The 20000-nt window shown below is 42.4% G+C and overlaps 2 protein-coding genes across 2 annotated transcripts in view; both read left to right on the forward strand.

Moving 5' to 3' along the window:
- The window catches only part of si:dkey-91m11.5 (PH_BCR_vertebrate and RhoGAP_Bcr domain-containing protein), a 48571-nt gene extending 41849 nt beyond the window's left edge, over positions 1 to 6722 (forward strand). The window contains exons 17-23 of the mRNA XM_064937537.1: positions 1960 to 2019; positions 2340 to 2449; positions 3423 to 3562; positions 3701 to 3835; positions 3980 to 4085; positions 4801 to 4963; positions 5137 to 6722. Of these exons, the coding sequence (XP_064793609.1) occupies positions 1960 to 2019; positions 2340 to 2449; positions 3423 to 3562; positions 3701 to 3835; positions 3980 to 4085; positions 4801 to 4963; positions 5137 to 5226 (804 nt within the window). The 3' untranslated portion in view covers positions 5227 to 6722. The remainder of the gene's footprint in view (positions 1 to 1959; positions 2020 to 2339; positions 2450 to 3422; positions 3563 to 3700; positions 3836 to 3979; positions 4086 to 4800; positions 4964 to 5136) is intronic.
- A 405-nt stretch (positions 6723 to 7127) lies between these two features.
- Positions 7128 to 20000, forward strand: part of LOC135514223 (cytospin-A-like) — a 32232-nt gene continuing 19359 nt past the window's right edge. The window contains exons 1-5 of the mRNA XM_064937538.1: positions 7128 to 7311; positions 13674 to 13839; positions 14033 to 14171; positions 14289 to 15937; positions 16238 to 16445. Of these exons, the coding sequence (XP_064793610.1) occupies positions 13711 to 13839; positions 14033 to 14171; positions 14289 to 15937; positions 16238 to 16445 (2125 nt within the window). The 5' untranslated portion in view covers positions 7128 to 7311; positions 13674 to 13710. The remainder of the gene's footprint in view (positions 7312 to 13673; positions 13840 to 14032; positions 14172 to 14288; positions 15938 to 16237; positions 16446 to 20000) is intronic.

Consider the following 20000-nt stretch of genomic DNA (forward strand, 5'->3'; position numbering starts at 1 on the left):
GAGCGACACTGTGGAGAGGTCTTTGAGCGGGCAGGCCTTCCCCGGGAGGTAGAGCAGCTCCTTCTTGTTGAGGTTGAGCTTTAGGTGGTGGGCTGACATCTGCGATATCTGCCAGGCACGCAGAGATGCGTGTCGCGACCTGGGTGTCAGAAGGGGGGGAAGGAGAAAAGTAGTTGAGTGTCATCCGCATAGCAATGATAAGCAATGATAAGATCATGTGAGGATATGAAGGAGCTGGATAACTTGGTGTATAGAGAGAAGAGGGCCTAGAACTGAGCCCTGGGGGACACCAGTAGTGAGAGTACGTGATGCAGACACAGATCCTCTCTATGTCACCTGGTAGGAGCGGTCTGCCAGGTAGGATGCAATCCAAGAGTGTGCAGAGTCTGAGACGTCCAGCCCTGAGAGGGTGGAGAGGAGGATTGATGATTCACGGTGCCGAAGGCAGCGGATAGATCTAGGAGGATGAGAACAGAGGAGAGAGAGAGTCAGCATTGGCAGTGCTGAGAGCCTCCGTGACCCAGAGAAGAGCAGTCTTGGTTGAGTGACCCGTCTTGAAGCCTGATTGGTTAGGGTCAATAAGATTGTTCTGAGAGAGAAAGTTGATCAGGGAGAGCACACCTAAGTGTTTTGGAAAGAAAAGAAAGAGGGGATACAGGTTTATAGTTTTTGATGTCTGATGAGTTGAGTGTTAGTTTCGTGAGGAGGGGAGAGATTCCAGCCATTTTGAAGTCAGGGGACGCAGCCAATGGTCAGGGATGAGAGACGTGAGGAGGGCAAGGGATCGAGTGGTCAGGTTGTCAGGCGGCCAGACTTCACTAGTTGCAGGATTTTATCTGGAGAGAGGGGGGATAAAGAGCTCAAGGCATGTGAGTGAGACCAGTGGACACAATGGGCTGAGTGAATGAGTAGCAGATGTCGTCAACCTTCTTTTCAAAGTGGTTGACACATTTGTCCGGTGAGAGGGTGGGGGAGGGGTGGAGGATTAAGGCGGGAGGAGAAGGTGGAATAGAGTTTCCTAGGGTTAGAAGCAGAAGCTTGAAATGCAGAGTTGTAGAAAGTGCATTTTGCAGCGGGTACAGTGGAAGAGTAGGTAGAGGGGAGGGAGTGAAAGGATGATAGGTCCTCCGGAAGTTTAGTTTTCCTCCATTTTCTCTCAGCTACCTGCAGCCCTGTTCTGTACGCTCACAATGAGTCACTCAACCACAGAGCATATCCTTTAAGTATCCTTGAATGTGTTGTACAGTATTCTCATACTTAACACGTAATGCTATTTTCTTTTGATAAATCCACTGCATTATGTAAGAAGAAATTGATGTCCACAGAACAAAATGAAAATGATTTTTGGAATTAGATTGAGTATCTATATGTTTGTCCCTAAGGTGAGAGGAAATCTGTCATGTTAGCATTATCTATCACAATACTCGTGCTTGTTGGCAACTTGGTATTAGTCACATGATTAAAATAGATCAGTGACATGAGTTGACACTACCCAACCACATGAAGTTCATGTGAGGATAAGGGCAAGTGAAGGGTAATTGTTACTTAAGGCCCAGGCTTGCTGATTGGGGAGAAAGACAAAATAACCATCTTTTCTCTTTGAATCCATCATTTTGTACATTTTTTGCTTTTCTTCAGTAAAATTATACACTTTCCAATCGAATAGTTTCATTGAAGGTTTATTTTTATATTGTGCTTTAGATTAATTGGAAAGGATCAAGAGGCTAACTGTGCTAAACATTCATACAAAGCAGGATTTTGAGAGGTTTAAATATGTCATTGGTTTTTAATAATGGATTGAATTTCATTACTGGAGTACTATAACATGTCTGTACTGCGAATAAAGACTGCATCAGTCCTACCACGCCATCGTGTTGTCCACACACTGTCTATCAGAGAAGTTCGTCTTTACTGGGTTAGATGATTGCTCTGATTGATAGATGTCTCCATATTTTCCAGCTGGATCCTCAGACGCTACAAACCAAAGACTGGCAAAGAACAGTCATCACCATGAACGGGGTACGTATTACCAGCCTAAATTTAAACAATTATCGCTGTTTTTCACAAAGCTTTCTGAAACCACACTGCCTTGCTTTTCTTGTTTAGCAAAAGCACTTTTTTGGCACAACTTTACATTGGCATTACTCCAGTGGCCAGTGTAAGCGTTGTTAAATAAGTTATGTATATAACATGGTAATTAAATTGTTTTTTCCACTGATAGTTACTGTGTAATACAGACTTCAATATGAAGTATGCCCCCTATACTGTGTGGATCAGGATACATGCAAAACTCTTAATTTCACTGACTCCTGGCTAATTCTTAACTTCACTTGGTAAAGATTGAGGTGAAGCTGTCAATGAAGTTCACCAGCAGAGAGTTCAGTCTGAAGAGAATGCCCTCGCGGAAACAGTCAGGCGTGTTTGGAGTGAAAATCAGTGTTGTAACCAAGTGAGTGAATAATGTGTGTTTGTTAGCCTCTGTATAACTTCCGCACCCAGATCCAAATCATACTTCAGGATTTTGGCAATGTCTCTGCGTGCAGTCTGACGTCAGTTGCTAACTAGCATTAGCGCAATGCCTGGAAGTCTATGGTAACTGCTAGTAGATACCATATACTTCTAGTCATTGCGACATTGGCGTGCAAAATTACCTCGAACTTGCTTTGTACTGGATGCAGAGACATACAAATGGTATCCATGAGTTCATCTGACTCTGTGGAAGTAGATAAAGGGCTCTGTTGCCAAAATTCTGAAGTATCCCTTTAAGCCTGTCATGAAGGACTAGCCTCATGTAATGCATGCCACATTTCTATGACCAGCACAGATCAGACATCATATTTTCAAATGGATGGGACACCTCCTACTACCTCCTTCACTTTAATCCAAAAGCAATAGTGGAGGGTCAGGAATAACTGTCAAAGACATGCCTTGTCTGGGATTTTCACAGGGACCATAAGTCTCTCATGATCATTTGTAAAAATAACTAAAGCCCCTTATGGGCATGGTCTATTTGAGAAACCTTTTATAGTGCTAAAGATGCAATACTTGCAGGATGGAGGTCTTTCTCAGTGTTTGCTTTACTCCGAAAGTAGAAAGAAAATATGGGTAATTTATTCATACTTGGGAACAGGTATTACATATCAAAATTGAAAAATATTATTGTGTTCAGTTTATGCACTACCACAATAAAACAAACACCAGGTGTGTACAGAAAATGAGACGCCCAGTTTTGCAGTCACAGGTATTTTGAGTCATTAGTGTAAAGCAACTAGACTTCTCTTGTTTCCTGCATTAATCCAATTTTAATCCTGCATTAAGTGTAACCACGTGTGTGTGTGTGTGTGTGTGTGTGTGTGTGTGTGTGTGTGTGTGTGTGTGTGTGTGTGTGTGTGTGTGTGTGTGTGTGTGTTTGACCTCGATAGACGGGAGCGGTCTAAGGTGCCCCTCATCGTGAAGCAGTGTGTAGAGGAGATCGAGCGCCGGGGCATGGAGGAGGTAGGAATCTACCGGGTCTCAGGGGTGGCAACAGACATCCAGGCCCTGAAGGCTGCATTTGATGCCAGTGAGTACACAGACCTTGGATCTCTTCCTTAGCAAATAATACATCATGCTATACAAGGAATGTATCACTATTATTCATACCGGCTTGCGACTTACTGTTCCCCCAGTTTATCGTTCATTCCCTTCCTGTGATTGACAGACAATAAGGATGTGTCGGTGATGATGAGTGAGATGGATGTGAATGCCATTGCTGGAACGCTGAAGCTGTATTTCCGTGAGCTGCCGGAACCTCTTTTCACAGATGACCTGTACCCAAACTTCGCTGGAGGAATCGGTCAGTCTCTCCTTGTGACCTCAAAAAAGCTTACTATGGCATTTAGTCTCATCGTAGTGAATACAACATAAGTGACATTTAGCAAACCATTAAACATCAATCAGGTAGTATTAAAAATACTAAAACAATTGTGTCCTCTTGCAGCCCTGTCAGACAGTGTGGCTAAGGAGAGCTGTATGCTGCACCTGCTGCTGTCACTCCCAGAACCCAACCTGGTCACCTTCCTATTCCTGCTGGATCACCTGAAGAGGTATACTCCCCACAGTGACATAATGTTTGATCCTGTCACATTAATACAGTCTTGTGCTGAGTGATTAACCAATCCTTTTGTTTTTTGGGGTTATTAAACAACTAATTGACAGATGTCGGTTCATTTACTTGAATTCCATTTAGTTTTGTTTTTTTGTGTCCCAACACACGTTTCTCTAGAGAGAAATCAAATCATTCATGAAATAAATCAATTCAAGAACTATGTGGGACGCTAGGCTGAAGGGAGTTGTTGTTTTCATTAAGCAAATATTAAACCTAGTTCAGAGCAGAAATGGGGATAATTAACTACAATCTCAAACGGATCAGAGAGGAAGAGGCAAAGCAAGAAGTTCCACTCTCACCAACATATGCCCAAAATAAGCCCAATGCGTTTTGATTTGTTATTTTGGACTTCCCGCCTTTGGGACAACGACTCCCATTGTTAGGGCAGAGACATGAGCATTTTGTCATTATATACAGATCTCTGGACTGATACACTTTTACGCCTGCTACATTAGGTTAGATATGCACAAACCATATTTCCCACATGAGAGAGAAATAATCGAACCCGAAACCGAACCGACCTCAAAAAGCACTAATCTCTCCGCACTAATACAGTCACAGATCTGTCATTTCTAAACCTGTTGCTAATATCTCCTTCCTTGTTCTTGGCATCCCACAATCGTACACTTATGTCATCCTCTGTGTTCTTACAGGATTGCTGATAATGAGAGCGTTAATAAGATGTCTTTTCACAACCTGGCCACGGTCTTTGGTCCAACCCTGCTCCGCCCATCTGAGAAAGACAGCAAGATCCCAGCCAATGCCACGCAACCCATCACTATGAATGACAACTGGTCACTGGAGGTTATGTCACAGGTACTGCCGAAATCTGTGGAGGAAATCTGTGGAGACCTGTGTCTTTTGGAACGTCAATGTTGATTTTGTTGCAGAGGTAGATTCAGAGGTATTCATGGAGCCCAAAATGATGTGCTATGGTTCTAATAATCTGTTTCCTTTGCTCTTTCCCGCTTGCCCTTCTGTCTGTGTAGGTACAGGTCCTACTGTATTTCCTTCAGCTTCAGAGCATCCCAACGCCGGACAGCAAACGTCAAAGCATCCTCTTCTCCACTGAAGTATAGCGAGAGCATGGACATTTCCATCTGTGAAAAACGGAGGGAGGAAGAAGTGGACAAAAGTATGCCTTCCATGGTAAATTGTAGGCTGCTGGAGCTAATGAACACTGGCTGGATTACAGGGCACCTGCTCTATATGGCCCACCAGAGGGAGTCAACAGCACATTTCAGATTGGATCAAATACAGTACTTTATGATTATGATCATCCTTATCTTGCTGACCTTAAAACTGTCTTACATCAAACACAAAAAGCCATTTAATATGGTCAAAGAACAGACCATTCCTTTATTTGGTTTTTAATTTAAAAAATATTGTTAGCAGATGAAGTGAGGCAAATTGTCATCTCCATGATCCCTCACATTAAGTGTGCTGAGCACTTACAGATAGTGTGTCAAAATCCTTTACCTATCTGACAATCAACTCATTTTAGAGGCACTGGTGAGAACAATTATCAAAATGGTAAGATGGTTACAGTTCTTATTGTGGCATAAGGCTTGTTTTGTAAATTGTTGGCACAAGTGAGGGTTACAAACTCCAATCTTTCCCTGCTGAAGCCCATTGTAGGAAAATGTGTATTCACCAGGTGTTTATGCGTATGCTCTCTTTATTTAGTAAGGAATGTGAGACTGATCAAACTTATGTAGGTATATTTAACATGCAGGCATGTTGACTTAAATGTGTTTTGTAGTACTTTTCTCTTCAAATAACTGCTGTTTGTGAGTTTCTGTTTAAAGATTTCTGGGAGGTTGTACTTAGTTAAACAGTGGACCTCAACCATATCTCAGAATCGTGTTTTTTGTTCATTAGCTTATAGGGACTTGAAAGCTGGATACTGCTAAATCTATGTTGTAAGACCAGCAGCATTAAGTAGTAGGCTGAAATGTTTAAGTACAATTATGACAGTCCTACATTTTCCTTAAGAATTTATATTTTGATCTTATTCAATTAGAGATCATTTGTCTGAACACACCACCCCTTTACTGGAGGAATTTAGTTTTTTTTTTTTTTTCAGATGGGTTAAAATCAAAGACTATTCAGTGCTGTCACGTGGAAATTAGACAGGAATACAACTGATAAGCTTTGGCTCTTTATTCAATTTTATTGGTAGCCTACCTTGGTAGTGCTCCACTAATATCCAAATCTCCTGGGTATGAAAACAAATAATGGGCATTGTGAAGGGCACCATTGTCTTCTGTTGTGTTATTTTGTTTCTAGCTAAATATATAAAGGGTTTATTGTTCTCTGCCTGGTGAGCTGTAACTTTGAAAGCCCTTAAAAATGTATCTGTGCTTGCAAAATGAAAATAATTCCAAATGTTTACAGATATCTGAATTAAGATGTTAAGATATGATACCATTAGCACATATGAAACTGTTAGGCTAACTGACTGTTTGTAGTCTAACAGCAATCACTTAATTTACATTTTTTTCATTTCAGACAGTTGTAGTCATTATCCCAAGAAAGTCTAATTTATGTAGCTACAATAAAGAGTTGATTCACATGTGCTTTGTATTTTTTTAAATCTTGATTCTCTGCAATCTGATAACACAATTTAAGATTATTTAACATTATTGTTGTCAGTAGAATAAGATTTTAGTTATTTTCTACACTTATATTATTTATATATATATATATTATATATAAGTGTAGAAAATAACTAAAATCTTATTCTACTGACAACAATAATGTTAAATAATCTTATATAACATATATATATAAATATATAACATATATATATATAACATATATATATATATAACATATTTCACATTTATATATATATATACATATAAATAATATATGTTTTTTATTAATATAGAGCTGGGCTCTAGATGTAGATGGGCTAGAATGAGCATGCCGATCTTGTTAAAAAAATACATCTATGAAGGATGCGGTCCAAGTCCAGGGCAAGGCTCTGGGAGGCAATAAGCAGGCTGCTGTTCGCTGCATTGACAACTGAAAAGCATCGTGTCAGATGGACCGAATTGGAATAACCTCCAGTATCTGTCTCAGCTACAAAGCTATCTTAAGATGTATTCGCAAACCCTTATTAATTTTCACTCTTCAAGGATCAAATAGAAGAAGCCACGGTATGAATTTTAGCTAGCGTTAGTAACGTCGTTATCAATATCAAGCTAAGCTAGGCTAGAAAACTAGCTAGCTACTGTAGTTATGTGAAAATGCATTTTATCTAATCATTTCTTAGCTAATGTATTTCTGGGAAAGCTTGCAACTTTCACGTCTCCTAGAACATTCAATTTAGTCGTTTTTAGGCTAGTTATAGTAGCCAGGCTCAACCTATAAAAAACGAACGTTAGCTGAATAGTTGGACACAGTTAGCTAGCGACGGTAACTAGCTAACTTAGTTAACGTTAGCTGACAACTTCTCATGATTGGCTGGATGGAAATGTTGGCAGCAATCTATTTAGCTACTACTAAATAGTAAGTTATTCTATTTAGCTAATGGTAACTAAAAGGGCAAGTGGGGTGACATATTCTGTCAACTGGTCATATAGCCAAAACTCATAGCTCGGTGCCAGAAGATCCCGACCCCACCATTACGCTTGTTTACACTGGGGTCTGAACACAATCATAGTTTAAGACATTGGAACGAGCGCCAGATATAGAAAAGAAAATATCCCAATGCAGGGATGGGATATGCCTTTATCCACACTAATACACCGAGAAAGTTTAAATACGGCTAGTTTTCTCAGAAAACTGCATTTTTTGCCCTCATGCTAGCTATCAGTAGTTAACATGGCCATTTTGGAATGGCAGTGTCAGCCAATCAGCTCCTTTGTTGTTCAACGCTAGCATGGGGACGAAAATGGCAGTTTTCTGGGAAAACTAGCAGTATTTCAATCTTCTCGATGTAGTAAGGTGGCATATCCCATCCCTGCATATACAGTGAGGGAAAAAAACTATTTGATGCCCTGCTGATGTATGTTTGCACACTGACAAAGAAATTATCAGTCTATCATTTTAATGGTAGGTTTATTTGAACAGTGAGACAGGATAGCAAAATCCAGAAAAACACGTCAAAAATTTTATAAAATGATTTGCATTGTAATGAGGGAAATAAGTATTTGACTCCTCTGCAAAACATGACTTAGTACTTGGTGGCAAAACCCTTGTTGGCAATCAGAGGTCAGACGTTTCTTGTAGTTGGCCACCAGGTTTGCACACATCTCAGGAGGGATTTTGTCCCACTCCTCTTTGCAGATTTTCTCCAAGTCATTAAGGTTGAGGCTGATGTTTGGCAACTCAAACCTTCAGCTCCATCCACAGATGTTCTATGGGATTAAGGTCTGGAGACTGGTTGGGCCACTCCAGGACCTTAATGTGCTTCTTCTTGAGCCACTGTTGCCTTGGCCGTGTGTTTTGGGTCATTGTCATGCTGGAATACTCATCCACGACCCATTTTCAATGCCCTGGCTGAGGGAAGGAGGTTCTCACCCAAGATTTGACAGTACATGGCCCCATCCATTGTCCCTTTGATGCGGTGAAGTTGTCCTGTCCCCTTAGCAGAAAAACACCCCCAAGGCATAATGTTTCCACCTCCATGTTTGACGGTGGGGATGGTTTTCTTGGGGTCATAGGCAGCATTCCTCCTCCTCCAAACACAGTGAGTTGAGTTGATGCCAAAGAGCTCCATTTTGATCTCATCTGACCACAACACTTTCACCCAGTTGTACTCTGAATCATTCAGATGTTCATTGGCAATGGGCATGTCTATGTGCTTTCTTGAGCAGGGGGAACTTGCGGGCGCTGCAGGATTTCAGTCCTTCACGGCGTAGTGTGTTACCAATTGTTTTCTTGGCAACTATGGTCCCAGCTGCCTTGAGATCATTGACAAGATCCTCCCGTGTAGTTCTGGGCTGATTCCTCAATGTTCTCATGATCATTGCAACTCCACGAGGTGAGATCTTGCATGGAGTCTCAGGCCGAGGGAGATTGACAGTTCTTTTGTGTTTCTTCCATTTGCGAATAATCACACCAACTGTTGTCACCTTCTCACCAAGCTGATTGGCGATGGTCTTGTAGCCCATTCCAGCCTTGTGTAGGTCTACAATCTTGTCCCTGACATCCTTGGAGAGCTCTTTGGTCTTGGCCATGGTGGAGAGTTTGGAATCTGATTGATTGATTCTGTAGACAGGTGTCTTTTATACAGGTAACAAGCTGAGATTAGGAGCACTCCCTTTAAGAGTGTGCTCCTAATCTCAGCTCGTTACCTGTATAAAAGACACCAGGGAGCCAGATATCTTTCTGATTGAGAGGGGGGTCAAATACTAATTTTCCTCATTAAAATGCAAATCAATGTAACATTTTTGACCTGCGTTTTTCTGGATTTTTTTTGTTATTCTGTATCTCACTGTTCAAATAAACCTACCATTAAAATTATAGACGGATCATTTATTTGTCAGTGGGCAAAAGTACAAAATCAGCAGGAGATCAAATACTTTTTTCCCTCACTGTAGCCCCACAGTGGAGGTGTCATAATACCCATAAAACCTAGCAGGCACACAGGGAAATGGTTCCAAACATTTTTCTACCATTCATTTTTCCCATAGTGGATTTTAGAGAAACAGAAAATAAGGGCTGTTTTTCGTGGGCTTATCCTGGCGTGACATGTTGATAACCATATAAAATCTCTCTCGGACAAGGTGACTTATCAATATATTCGGCTCTATTTACTCTGATTTGAAAATGGTAATAGAAGTCATGCAATCCCTGCATGCACGCCATCTCTAGCTGACACATTTGATAGCAGGTATTGTGTCAATTTGAAAGAAATGTTGCCATTTATTCATTACTACATTTAGCTAACATTAGATAGTTAATTCAGAGATTCTTACCTTTGTCTCGATTCGGCAGTTTCGTCCAGATCATGATAGCCACATTAGCAGCTGATTTAGTATTTCATTTTTGGGTGTAAATACAGTCGAATATATTGATAAGTCACCTTGTCCGAGAGAGATTTACATAGTTATCAAAACATCATGCCAGGGTAAGCTTGCACAAAACAAAGCCCTTATTTTAAGTGTTTCTAAAATTAATGGTGAAAAACGATTGGAACCATTTCCCTGTTTGACTGCTAGGTTTTATGCGTATCACTCTGTTGTACACTATAAAGGTACGTTTTCCGAACCGTATCTTGCGCCGGCTACACAGTGTCTTAATGTAACCATGATTGTGTTCCGACCCCAGTAAACAAGCGTAACGGCAGGGTCGTAATCTTCTGGTAAGCTAGCTAGCTATGTCAAATGTCATAGCGGTAATGAACTTGTAGTCCTGATTGTGGTGATGCTTTCCATTGCATGTGCAGCATACCCATGCAAATGTACATAGTAAAATCCTAAACATCCCTTGTCTGTCACAGATGTTGAATACAATCGAGTAAGTTCAAGTATAATTGTATGTGGGGTTGGTCCTTCAGCTGGTCAAAACTTGAGACTAAAAAATGATAATATCCACTCAGTATACTAACCAAAGTCTTGCAGGTGTTGACATGGTTTTGGGCCTATGCCAGGTGATAGAAAGTTCAACGGCAGTACAGGCACTCTAAAAGTCTGGATATTTTGTCTCAAATTTCGACCAGCCGCACAGACAATCGGCAGAGTAAGTTCACATTTAGTTTGATTAAACATTCTGGCTGGTGAAGAAACTTTCCAAGTTTTTGCAGTGCTTTGTTTGACTGTATACCAATAATTGGTATCATAGTCTGATTTATTAGGCAACTTGTCATAGCTATCTAGCTCCATTATTTATGTTTGTGATTCCCTGAGCCTGAAGCATGTCACTCTTTTTTACACATGCATCTTAGAGGTCTCTCTAAAGCCCATATAGCTACTTTATTTTGAAAATATGAAACACACACTTCTCATTATACAGTAGAAGAATTCAAAGTGAGCATATATTTCTCCTGACTATTCTTTATTTTCCTGAAAAAGCTCTACAGTCTGCTCTTCAATGTCCTGTCCAGGGAATGTGACTTATGCAATAGGAATTTGGCTACTCCTCCTTGTCTCTGAATCCTTCCTTTTGGAAAAATGTCCCAAAGTGAAAAATCTTCAGTTCTTGGAAATGTTCCTAGAGCTGGAGGTTACTTAAACACCCGTTTGTGCGTGTGTGATTGTGCATTGTCTGATCCTACTTTTGAAAGAAGCCGAAGTTGTTCACCTCACACTGTGATGTCCCCTTAGCTCTGAAACAGATTGTCCTAGCCATGTGTTTTGTGTTGTATGCACTGCATAGCTCAGTGTTTCTCCATCCTGGTCCTGGGGACCCAAAGGATTGAGAAGCACTGGTATATCATAATAAGGTACATGAAGGATGGCTTGGTTGGATCTGTTAGGAGGACTGGGTCTTCGGCTATGATGGATGTTTTAGACTGAAGAGTTCAGAGGTTACACTGTCTGCTCTGTCTGAATCACACTGGTGCCTACTTGTCCTTGCACACGTTCATCCTTGTAGGATTTTCTCAGACGCCATCACAGAAGCAGATGTTATGGAAGAGAAGTAACGCCCACAGTCAAAGCACTGAATAAGGAAGAGGAGGGAGAAGCCGTTTGCAGTAGGCCTAACTCACTAAGACTCTTGCTCGCTCTCTCTTGCACCCTTTTTTCCCGCTTTTAATGGTTTTGTTTCATAAGCAAAAAAAAAGCCATTGAAGTATTACTGCACACCTGAACCTGACAGTCTACGGAAGGCATTCTGTCATGTTACTCTACGAATAGACTGAAAGCCTCTCTCACTCAATCCCATTCATTCATAGCCAAAGAAAAGGGCAGCCTTCCAGGTTGTGTGTTTGGGTGATCTTTGACCCACATCTGAGCTACAGGAAGCTATACCCAGGCTGTGTGTTGAGAGCCCATGTCAGTAGCTGGCAACATGTCCTGCACAATCTAAACAGAGGTCAGCAAGGGTGTGAACACACACCTGACTGGGGAGTGTAGGCTACAGTAGAACACTCTTCTGTTGCAAGATGTCCCTCTGTCTGTTTTGTTTTACATTAAAGGTGCAACTCTACAGGAATGTTCCAATGCCACGTTTTACATCAATATTCCACTGCCAGTAAGGGTGTATGTTAGTGTATTGCATTTCATTGTTATTTCAACATTCACTATCTGTTCTGTCTCTTACCCTCTGGCTGTTCAAGAATGTGTACACTGCTAGGCATATTTCAATGGGGGTCTGAATACACAAGCACCTTCCAACCACAGGAATCACGGGGCTTCAACACACGCAGCTGAGAGACATTAGGCAGAGTTTACTCCTAAGGAGCACAAGCCTGCTGCTGCTCTGCCATAAATGAGAGGCGAGAGAGGACAACTGGGAGCTGTTAAAAAGCTCTGGAAAGATCTCATAACTCCAGCAGAGTGCAGAAAGACCCATACGGACCAGACTGCGTGTTCCCTTTTTTGCACCTCTTTTAGACGGATTGTTTAAAGTAGAAAGACAAGTGGAAGGGTTTTGACTGCATATCTGAATTTATTAATATGCCAAACAAAAGAGTTTAGAAAATGTTATCACAGGCACTGATTATTCTATGTAGACAGAAATACTCCCTATATAATTTATGTTTAGAAAAGAAACAAGTAATATTTACTCAACTTTGTCTGCTTACTTGATTAAACAATGATGGCCATCCAGGGAGGGCGTTGGTACATCCACCTGCACCCAGCTTGACAGCAGGCATAAAGAGATCCAGAAAGCCTGCTTGGTTTAATTGTCACATATGCTGTGCGGGATAGTATGGCCAGCAGGTTGGGTTACAGATCATAGGAATCGCAGGGGAGAACAGCACCACTAATGTCACTCAGCTGAGGGATATTACTGAGATCTGCCCCTCCCTGTCCCGTCTCCCGCAGTATAGAATTTCAACTATGCCTACATCTCTGAGAACCGTAGTCTGGCCGAGCCCTTTGGAAAGCCATTACTCTGCAAATTGGTTTATTTTCAGGCTCTCTTGCAATTATGATTTACTCTTGCGATTTATTGCACAATTATTCCTTGTAGACAAAAAATAAAAATGTCTTGTATTCAACAAATAGAATATTTCTTAACTTCTTGGTATACCCTAAACGTTACAAAAAAAAGACTGCCTCATTTGTCCTATCAAGCTGTTTTATAACCTCTACTGTCATAGATAAAGCCCCAAATATTTTCCCTACCTTGGTCATCTGGACAGCAAGGAAAGTTGTCCATGCACCTGGGTGAGACGTGAACTAATACACATGGATTGTGTGTTAAATCTTTATTAGTGACAGTAGGAACTTTGGGCAGAGAACAACCCCAGTTGAACCCTAACCAGCCTATGACTGCCATCTGGTAAAGCTGATGACAGTCAGGAAATCTGACACTGGGATGAAGAGAGATGAAGTCAAATGAGCATGTAGTTGAAGTGAGTCCTTCCATTGATATGTTGTCCTTTCTCCCTGTGTGTATCCAGATTGAGGTGTAAATGTTTGGGCATCAGAGAGCCCAGTATGAAGAAGACAGGCAGGCCGGTGGTGAGTAAGGCTCAGAGTGGAGAGAGGGGGAAGACTGAAGGCGCTGCTACAGGAATCACAGGCAAGGCTGCAGCCAAGACCACCACAACGGCACCTCTGTCAAAGGTACACTTCTATCCCTCTACACATCTTGTCACTAAGCCAAGTAGACTTCTATCAAATTCAAAATGATATACAATGGCCTACTTTGCCAACACCCATTTGTACATGTTTATCGTGGTACCGAACAATCCTGGATTAGTGGGCATTAAAGTAATTGTTTTCATGTGATTGTTTTTCCATGTGATTTGTTCTCCAGGTTAAAAGCAATGATGATCTGCTAGCAGCAATGGCAGGGGGCACTCCAGCTATGACCAGCGCTGTGACCAAGAACAAGAGGACTGCCTCCACAGGGACCAGCAGTGGTAACCCAGACAGTAAACCAAAGACTAGCTCAAGTAAATCTGTTTATATCTTTATGTTAGCTGACTAGCCTCTAATGACCTATGCTATTTTCATCGTACTTATTATTACTCTGCATTTCATGGTTGCTGGGCTCTGTCTCTCTTTACAAGGTTCTTCAGCCAAACGTGTGACGTCCTCTACCTCCAAGGAGCCCAACTCGTCAAGGGACCGTCTGCGAACATCCAGAACATCGGCTAGTAAGAAGCAGTCATTGTCAGGGACGGGGCAGGAGGATGTGGCCCAGGGAAAGCGCTCTCGCACCCAGCAGCTGGCAGAGTCTGAGAGCCGCATGAACAAGTCTAAATCAGACAGCCAGATCAGTGTCAAGGTGGCCCTGGAGACCAAGGTGAAAGACCTGCTGGGTTTGGCCAAGAGCAAAGACTTGGAGATCCTGCACCTGCGCAGCGAGCTGAGGGACATGAGGGCCCAGCTGGGCCTGGGAGGGGAGGAGGTTCCCACAGAGGAGGGAGGAGGAGGAGGAGGGGAGGAGGAGAAGCCACAGGAGAGGGAGGTGTCAGCCATCACAGCAGCGGATGTGGAGTCCACACTGCTTCTCCTGCAGGAGCAGAACCATGCCATTCGTGAGGAGCTGAACCTGTTGAAGAGTGAGAACCGCATGCTGAAGGACCGGCTCAACGCGCTGGGCTTCTCCCTGGAGCAGAGGCTGGATGGCTCTGACAAGTTCTTCAGCTACCCCTCCCTGAGCCCAGACCTGGCAGTCAGCAGCGGGCACAGTGATGGCGGGGGCACTGGTACCCTCACCTCCTCTGTGGAAGGCTCTACCCCTGGCTCCTTGGAGGACCTGCTGACGGCCCAGCAGCACAGTGGTTCAGTGGACAACCTGGACAGTGAGTCCAGCGAGGTCTACCAGGGCGTCACCTCCAGCGATGATGCCCTGGACGCCCCCTCCGGAGCCTCGTCCTCCTCAGAGTCGGAGAGCGTGCCCAGGCGAGAGCGCTCACACCGGGGCAGCAGCAGCAACGCCAGCGAGGTGTCTGTGGCCTGCCTGACGGAGCGCATTCACCAGATGGAGGAGAACCAGCACAGCACGGCCGAGGAGCTGCAGGCCACACTACATGAGCTTGCTGACCTGCAGCAGATTACCCAGGAGCTGAACGGAGAGAACGAGAGGCTAGGGGAAGAGAAGGTAATCCTCATGGACTCCCTGTGCCAGCAGAGCGACAAGCTGGAGCACTACGGCCGGCAGATTGAGTACTTCCGCTCTCTGCTGGACGATCACCACGTGTCCTACGTCCTGGAGGAGGACATCAAGAGCGGCCGCTACATGGAGTTGGAGCAGCGCTACGTGGACCTGGCCGACAACGCCCGTTTTGAGAGGGAGCAGCTGCTGGGAGTGCAGCAGCACCTCAGCAACACGCTAAAGATGGCGGAGCAGGACAACGCTGAGGCCCAGGAGGTAATTGGGGCTCTGAAGGAGAGGAACCACCACATGGAGCACATCATGGAGTCTGAGAGGCAGGACCGGGGGGCCATGGTGGCAGCGCTGGAGGAGTACAAGGCAGCGGTAAGCTGTGAGCAGGTAGAGCTGAGCCGCTGCAGGGCCCAGCTGGACCAGGAGAGGCAGAAGGTGGCTGAGCTCTACTCCATCCACAACTCTGGAGACAAAAGTGACATCTGCCAGCTGCTGGAGGGGGTTCGGCTGGACAAGGAGGCGGCGGAGGCCAGGGCTGCCAAACTGCAGGAGGAGCTGAGCCACGCCCGCACTGATGTCACCAGACTGCAGGACACCCTCAGTAAGGTGAGTCCACCACACACACACCATCCTACAGAGGTAGTACATTTGATCCCTGATCCCACCCTTTTGATAGTTTGCTCATGTTCACCATCAAAGTTGCGAGACTGCTTGTGTCTCCTGTATTCAACTTGTGGAAAAGTTCACGAAAGTCCACTTTCCTCCATACCACCTTAAAAGCTTTTCATAGAAATGCATGTGTCTGCTTTATATGTACCCTCACCACTGAAAAGAAGAATGAGCATTCATTTGGGCCATTTAGTTTATGAATGCGATAATGATTGATTCCCCTGGCGGTGTGTACAGCTGGATCGGGAGTACCGGGACATCCAGGAGCAGGAGCAGAAGCAAATGGCAGAGCAGAAGCGTGGGCTGGAGAAGCAGCGAGTGGAGCTGCAGGAGAAGGAGACTGAGATCGGGGACATGAAGGAGACCATCTTTGAGCTGGAGGACGAGGTGGAGCAGCACCGAGCTGTAAAACTCCACGACAACCTCATCATCACAGACCTAGAGAGTGAGTGGGCTGTGGCCAAGAGGGAAAACATGTCACAGCATCATAGATCGATGCCAGTAACAAGTTCAGGATTTTTAGGGCACTTTTTGAGGCACTGTGCTTTTACCGGTAATTCCAACATTGTCCACTAATGTTGCTGCAGGCAGGAATCATATGAAATGTTTTGTAATTAACATAAGCTGTCTGCAATCAATCCATCCATGTCTGGTTGTGCGTGTGTGTTTGACGGGGAGATCTTAATCGCACAAAACCTATTATTTGGGGGAATACTATTTGTCGACCAGTGATTCTACAGCTCACTAACTAATTTGGGAAGTTTCACGCTAAAGTTGACATTTATACTTGACGAGAGAATGTGCTCACCTCCCCGCAAACTTTACGCTTCGATCACACCGACAGCGTCATTGCATTTTGGTACACCAGAATGACATGAATTTCCATTGAAATGCTGCGTTTGCCTTGCAGCATTGCGTTGCAGAGGCATTGCGTTTGTTGTGTTGGGTTTATCGACTGCATGCGTCAAACTGTATGCTTAGACGGCTTGACAGAAATGGTAGCAGAAGGTGAATGTTTAACTTTTGTTGCATACATATCTAGATGATGCTGCGTACTGTTTTGCGCAGCAATGCTGTCTGTGTGTTCGAAGCATTAGACCATGTGTACGCACATCTACTGGTCGAAATATTGTATTTCAAGCTAGCGGGTATTTTATGCAACAACAACAAAAAATAGGAAAACATATTAACAAGAATGCAGTTGTTAGAGTGAAAATATGTTTTTATTTTTAGAGTCTAAAATAATTAGACAACGGGAATCTTTTTCCAATTTATTTTCATAACCGTTTTAGAATAAATTCCTTTTCTGGACATGATTGGTTCATATTCCCAAAGTAGCCATACAACAAATGACCGTGCTCATCTCTCATGGGCCTATTAAATAGATAGACTATATGTATTTCAGATTTTGCCATCCCATATGCAGCGCGGTTTATAATATAGACCTACAGTTGAATTTAACAGGTGAACAGTTGATATTTTACGGTGCAGAAGACCTATGTATGCTACTGTAAGTACTATATTTTAATTTATTTTTATGTTTTAGAATTCGCAGGCTGTCTGTCATATTTAGGTAGGAGGAAAAGTCGATGCACAAACATTGTTGAACTTTGAAAATATAGTTTACCAAGCTACCATTACTTCACACTTGAGGACGTTAAGCTAAAGTAAAGCTACCCTTAAAACATATAGTTTACTTAACTAAAGTTATTTTAAAACAATTAGTTCACGACATCAAAACTACTTTGTGAAAAATGTTCATATGTAAATCTGAAATGTCGTAGATGACAAATTGCAAGGTTAGATCACTCACTAGTCAGGTGTTAACAGAATGTGTCATTTTATTCTATTAATCACAAAAACAAGGTTTCAGGTGAGTTAGGCAGGTCTGATGCTGAAAATGATTGCTCATTTTACCCATATTTTATTTTTGTAAAAAGAGTAGTGTGTAGTTCCAGCAGTTAGCTCCACCACTACATGGCAAAAACGTTATTAACTACTGTTAACACTACCTGATTGGAATTTAGTTCCACTACCACCAAGGTACTGCAAAATGTACTTAAATTACTAGTTGAACTTCATGTAGTTTACTACTCTCCAACACTGACAATAATCTATTGATAAACTAAATATTGAACAACAACGTGTATTTTGCATAGAAATGTGGTCTGTAGCATTTAGCCTAATTGTTTTGAATATGCAACCAATCTTGCAGAATTTGCAGACAGGCACTCACTATATAGGCAGCATAGCATGCATGTTTAGTTTGAAAAAGTCACTGCAAAATATTCAAACATTCTGCCTACATCTCTACAGAAATATGATCTAAATTGACATTTCTCTTTCTTATAAAAACTACGTTGACCTAATTCCAATAGTTTTCAAATTACACAGCAAATAAAGGGTTTTATTGTCACCATAAAAGGTGAATGGAGGCCGTTTTCCAGGTGGAGTTTTAATGCTCGTTCACGGGCGCACAGTTTCTTTTACGACAGTTCTGATTCGTAACGGGAAACATTTGAATACTATGGTGTGCGGCAAGTTTTTTAGACATTTTGCTTTTCAGACATTTTGTGTGAAATTTCTGCAACGGTTACGAATGAAGCCCCTGGTTCTACACATAAGACATAACACCGGAAACCTACTGTGCATTTTCCACCTTTGGCCAGGGCCACATGGTGGCTGTGTAGAGCTGTGTCAGGCTTCTTGCAGCCAGAGGAAAGTGTGAACAGCACAGTAGGAGTGTGCTGAGTACTTGGACAAAACAAGTATTGTAATGGATATGGAGAATTGTCTGAATACGATTATGACGAGTCTATCTTTTTTTAATGATCTGTGATCTGTAAAAGTTATTTTCAGCTGCCAGCACGCATTTCTCTTTCACTCAAACAGTGTGAAGCACTGTGTGCGCCAAACAACTATTGACTAGTATTTCTGTCTGTAAAGAAACTTGCTTAGTTTCGGTTGAGCCTCCTAGAACGATTGGATTAGAACAAGCTGCTCTCCGTCTGCTGTCATTTCATTTGACATTTGAGTCATTTAGCAGACACTCTTATTCAGAGCCACTTACAGTAGTGAGTGCACATACTATTTCGTACTGGTCCCCCTTGGGAACCAAAAACCCACAACCCTGGCTTTGCGGGACCACATTTCCCCAGGCAGACACGCGCAGATGTTTTCACAGAATGTCTGTTGTGATCTAAGCCCATGGTTCTTGCAATTATTATTTATTCTTTCCCAGGCATGTTTACCGATCATAAATGAATGAAAGTACAAATGTAGATTAGTTTATTTTGATTGTACAAATGTTGTGGCATAAGTGTTGGGGGAGAGGTTTTGCTCCTCTCAAAAGGGAAACAATGTATGGGGCAAGTGAATTAGCCTACCTTCATCTAAATCTGTGTCTGGCAGTAGTAGCCAGCCATGCATTAGCCTAATTAGTTGATAATTGAATAGGACTAAGTAAGGAACTTTGTTGATTTGTGTGTTCATAAGTCACTCAGTATTCATACCTCTTGATTTATTCCACATTTTGTTTCATTACAGCCTGAATTCAAAATGGATTCAGTAAATGTTTCTCACCCATCTACACACAATACCCCATAATGACAAAGTATAAACATGTTTTTATTTTTTTATTTTAGCACATTTATTGAAAATGAAATATATCTAATTTACATAAGAATCAATACATGTTAGAATCACCTTTGGCAGAGATTACAGCTGCGAGTCTTTCTGGGTAAGTCTCTTAAGAGGTTTGCACACCTGGATTGTACAATATTTGCACATTATTCTTTAAAAAATTAATCAAGCTCTGTCAAGTTGGTTGATGACCATTTCTAGAAAGCCATTTTGAAGTCTTGCCATAGATTAGCAAAACTATTTTATGTCAAAACTTTAACTAAGCCACTCCGGAACATTCAATGTCATCTTGGTAAGCAACTCGTGTTTTAGGTTATTGTCCTGCTGAATTGTGAATTTGTCTCCTAGTGTCTGTTGG

This window comes from Oncorhynchus masou, chromosome 25 (assembly GCF_036934945.1).
Source record: "Oncorhynchus masou masou isolate Uvic2021 chromosome 25, UVic_Omas_1.1, whole genome shotgun sequence".
NCBI classification, from domain to species: domain Eukaryota; kingdom Metazoa; phylum Chordata; class Actinopteri; order Salmoniformes; family Salmonidae; genus Oncorhynchus; species Oncorhynchus masou.